The 4796-nt window shown below is 43.8% G+C and overlaps 1 protein-coding gene across 1 annotated transcript in view; it reads left to right on the forward strand.

The window, feature by feature from the left end:
- Window positions 1-3052, forward strand: part of WASHC5 (WASH complex subunit 5) — a 64647-nt gene extending 61595 nt beyond the window's left edge. Inside the window, exon 29 of the mRNA XM_086695872.1 lies at window positions 2650-3052. Coding sequence (XP_086551998.1) covers window positions 2650-2706 — 57 coding nt within the window. The 3' untranslated portion in view covers window positions 2707-3052. The remainder of the gene's footprint in view (window positions 1-2649) is intronic.
- The last annotated feature ends 1744 nt before the right edge of the window (window positions 3053-4796 follow it).

Raw genomic sequence — 4796 nt, forward strand, 5'->3', positions numbered from 1 at the left:
AAATAAGTTATTTTTGATATTTTAATAACAGTTTAGAACAAAGTATAAAAATTCAGAGTCCATCATTCTGAATAAGGAAACTCAAATAGTAGTTTTTATTCGTTTATAGGTTTATTGCAGCTATGATCAAAATCCCAGATAATTTTTGTAACGTTGGGGGGGGGGATTTTTAAAAATTTTATAGAACTCAGACCAAAAGTAGATTGTTTTTAAAGAAGACATTTAAAACATACCAAATACTTAAAACTATTGTAAAACTACAAAGATCATAATAGTGTGGCAGTGGTATGAAACTCAGTAGATGAATCAATCGATCAGAATATGTAGCTTCCTTGGGGCACCTGGGCGGGTCAGTCAGTTAAGCACCCGACTTTGGCTCAGGTCATGACCTCACAGTTTGTGAGTTCGAGCCCCGTGTTGGGCTCTGTGCTGACAGCCCAGGGCCTGGAACCTGCTTGGGATTCTGTGTCTCCTTCTCTCTCTGCCCCTCCCCCACTCACAGTCTGTCTCTTTCTGTCTCAAAAATAAACATACATTTAAAAAAATTTTTTAAACAAAAAAAAGAATATGTAGCCTCCTTACATACAGTTGCATGTAAGGGAAAGTAGCATCATAAATTAGGGGAGTAAGGAAATATTTTAGTCAATAGTGCTAGCACAGTTAGTTCATTATGTGATAGTCAAAAAATAGCCACTTAGTGTCTTCACATCTTTCTTATATCCATACGGCTAGTATGGAAAATAGAACCAGCAAACACAAAAATTTTATACAACTATGAATGAGCTCTCAGAACTTTCTATATAAACACCAAAGGAAGCAATCATAAAGGAAAAGATTTAGAGATTTGATCTCATGAATGCTGAATGTAATGAAACAATTCTGTCAAGTGTCTCTTAATTTAAAAAAAAAAAATGGGGAAAATATGAACAGAGGATCAGTTTTCTTGATGCGTGGCATGTTCTTTTACATCAGTAAGAAAAAGATAACCAATCCAATAGGAGGGGGAAAAAAAGACAAGGGATATTAATAGGCAGTTTTCAGGAAAAGAAATACAAATGGCCAATAAATATTTGTAAAAATGTTCAACCTTAATTCAGGTGTCACACATCAAAATAACAGTAAAACTTAATTTCCACCCATCATATTGATAAAAAGTAAAATGTTGGGCCCCCGCTGCGTGGAAATCTTTAGAGAAATAGGATTTCTTAACTTCTCAGTACTGTTGATGGCAGTGTAAATTGTTTATTCTATGGGAGGGCCATTTGGCTTAATTCAAAAATAACTTGTAATATTCTCACCTGGTCCATGCAGTTTGACTGCTTGGAATGTATCTGCTGGGTATATGTGCAAAAGTTCACCAAGATGCGTGTGCAGGGATGTTCATTACAGAAGATTTAGCAGAGGCAGGGGCACCTGGGTGGCTCAGTTAGTTGAGCGTCCTCCTGACTCTTGATTTCAGCTCAGGTTCGTGATCTCACAGTTCGTGGGATCGAGCCCTACATCAGCGCAGAGCCTGCTTAGGGATTCTCTCTCCCACAAAATAAATGAATAAACAACAACAACAAAAGATTTAGCAGAGGCAAAGGACACAAGGTTATGTGATCCTAATTTTGAGTATGTGTTATGTGTAAATTGGAGGGATTTGTACAAAATAATTACCAGTTTTTCTCTTTAAGGGTTTAAGATTAAAGATTTATTTCCATTTTACGCTTCTCTGCATTTGCTAACTTTCCTCCGAGTAGCAGATGATCCCTTTATAATCAGGAAAAAAATTAAACGCTGCTTTTAAAAAATAACCAATTTTGGAGCACATGGGTGGGTGGCCCAGCCAGTTGAGCATCTGCGTCTCGATTTTGGTTCAGATCATGATGTCCTGGTTTGGGAGTTCAAGCCCCACGTTGGGCTTTGCGCTGACAGTGCAGACCCTGCTTGGGATTCTCTTCCTGTCTCGCTCTCTGCCCCTCTCCACCTCATGCTCTCTCAAAATAAACTTACAAAAAAAAAATTCTTTCTCTCTCCCTGTGCCCCTCTCCCCTGCTCATGCTCTTGCCGTCTATAAAAATAAAAAAATTTCCAGTTTCTAGCAGTTGGAGATCACCCAGCCCTACATCCCACCCATTCACCCTACCCACCCCTCCTCGGGCTTCTCCCAAGAACAGTTCAGGACTGCGTGCTGAGGCCCTTCCCCCCACCCCCCTGGCCCCGACCTGTCCCTTGGGACACGCTGTTCTTCCCAGGTGGGTCATAGATCAGTTGTGAGGTGACCTGAGATCACCTGTCAGCACTTCCCAGAGGCGTGCGCATTCCTAGCACCTCAAGTGCCTCGGGGAGCCGGGGAGCCTGAGAGCTGAGCCGAGCCGAGGAGCTCACACCTGGCGCGTTTGGAGGTGGGAGCACCGCGTTTGGAGGCGGGAGCACCGTAGGACGTTCCCTCAGATGCCAGCAGGGCCGAGGAGCTAGGCACCAGTGTGAGGAAGGACAGCAGCGCGAGGCAGGGTTTCAGGGAGTGCCCCTCCCCTGTGAGTCCACTTGCCTGAGACCCACCTTGCTGCCAAGGGTGTTTTTGTTTTCCTTGCATGTGGAAAATTCTGACCTTGTTCTGAATCAGAACACTAGGGAAAAAGTAACTCTTCTGTTTACTCTTTTTAGGTTGCTGAAGCACACGTGCCTAATTTCATCTTTGATGAATTCAGAACAGTCCTGTAACTTTTTTGACATCTGCATCTTCAGTCAAAGGCTTGTCCTTCAATCTTCCCATGACTAAAATGAATTTAGAAATGAAGAAACTCAGCTGCTCGTAGAACTGCATCGCTCCCCTTAACTGTGGGAAACGTCAGGTATTAAGATGTATCTCACGGCACTCGTTCATATAATTAATATTGTTTAAATCATGGTATTATATGCAATTTGTATCACGTAGGAGCAGAATACATTTTTGTACTGCCTCTTATAAATGCCGAATGTAATTGTTACATATAAATCCATTTAGTTTTATGTTCTAAAGAACTATTTGTGCAATTCGGGATTTTCAGTAAAATAGTAATTGCCAGTACCTGAAGGGGTCCTTCTGCCTATGATTCCGAAACTGTGTATTCATCGTTTAAAAAAACAACAAAAAAAACCTCTGGAAGGTAAGCGAGGAATCCGGTAGGTCCCATGGATACCCCCACAACAGGCTGGCAGGCACAGGTGATGGCCAGACCGGGACCAAACAGAGACCACACGCTCCACGGACTATGTACTGTGGAAGTTTCTTGGTGTCTGAGGTTCACTGTTCTCTTCCAGCCATAGAACCCTGGCGGGGGGTGGGGGAGGGGGCAGTTCCCAGCATGCCTTCTGGGTGTCTCTCCAACTTCAGCTGTTCCTTCCGTCCTTCCCCCCCATCTTCCCCAGCCACCTGAGCCCCACCCCAGCAGCCCAGCCTAGTCAAGGCCCGGCACAGAATTTTAAAAGTGAACGGTCACCCAGCGTGCCTGGGTGGCTCAGTCGGTTGAGCGTCCGACCTTGGCTCAGGTCATGATCTTGCCATTCTTGAGTTCGAGCCCCGTGTCAGGCTCTGTGCTGACAGCTCGGAGCCTGGAGCCTGCTTCAGATTCTGTCTCCCTCTCTCTCCGCCCCTTCCCCGCTCACAGTCTCTCTCTCTCTCAAACAAAAGAAACGTTAAAAAAAATTGTTTTTCCAGCAAATTGTTGCCCAATACATAAGGAGTTTGGAAGTGCCCCCCAGTGGGAGGCTGGCATGGCACATGAGAACTCAGTCCGTGGCCATCCAGCAGCATCTCAAAAATACCTTGCGGTTTTCCATCTGTAATCAGGTAACATTAACTGCATGAAGTGAGATCTTTAGTTCTCTGTGAAAATGGCCCCCAAAGAAAGCCAGCTGCTAAAAAGGCCAGACTAAGAGAGATTTAAACCAGAAAATGGAAGTGTGGAATACCCTAGAGGGACTTTGACAAAACCAAGTGAATGAGTCCACCACACGTGCTAAAATGAGGCAAATGAGGTATGCAAGCAACACCACCTGTGATGTGGCAAATGTCCTCGATGGAGAGAAAAAGTGAGAAAGAGAAATTTGTGTTATAAAAGCCTTTTTTAGGGGCACCTGGGGTGGTTCAGTCAGTTAAGCGTCTGACTTTGGCTCAGGTCATGATCTCACGGTTCGTGGGTTCGAGCCCCACATCGGGCTCTGTGCTGGCAGTGCAGAGCCTGCTTGGGATCCTCTGTGCCCCTCCCCTGCTCACCTCTCTAAACATTAAAAAAAAATTTAATAAAAGCTTTTTAAGTCCTTTTAGCCCTTATCATTATAATCTGAAGTAGTTACTTACTATTCCAAGTCATGTTTTACTGCTCTTTGAGGAGCAGTTTACTTTAGTGATATCTGGGGGTTTACTGAAATTCCATGACACCTTTCTGATGTCCATGATCTCCCCAAATATACTAAAACTCAGTAAATTCGGATTTTTCAGCATTCTGCCAGACATCACAAGTGCTTGTTTATTCATTCACCGTTTCTTCACATAATCCCAGCCTGGCTAATTCATGTTATACAGTGGAACTTCTAAAGCCCTTGATTGTTCTGTGTGAACGTGTTTTCACAGAACCCAGAAGAGAACCTTATCTGACTGGTTGGGTACGTGAGGAAAGTAGAGTACAGAGGTATCAAGGCCACTTCCCCAGCATCGGTTATTTAACAGAACAGGCAGAACAGGCTTCCCTCTGCATTTTCAGTCCGGCTTTGGTTTTCCTTTGGAAACATGATCCTGAAGCTACACAGAGTCCACAACAGAGTCAAAGACA

The sequence above is a fragment of the Puma concolor genome, chromosome F2 (genome assembly GCF_028749965.1).
Source record: "Puma concolor isolate L17-30 chromosome F2, mPumCon1.1.hap2, whole genome shotgun sequence".
Taxonomy (NCBI): domain Eukaryota; kingdom Metazoa; phylum Chordata; class Mammalia; order Carnivora; family Felidae; genus Puma; species Puma concolor.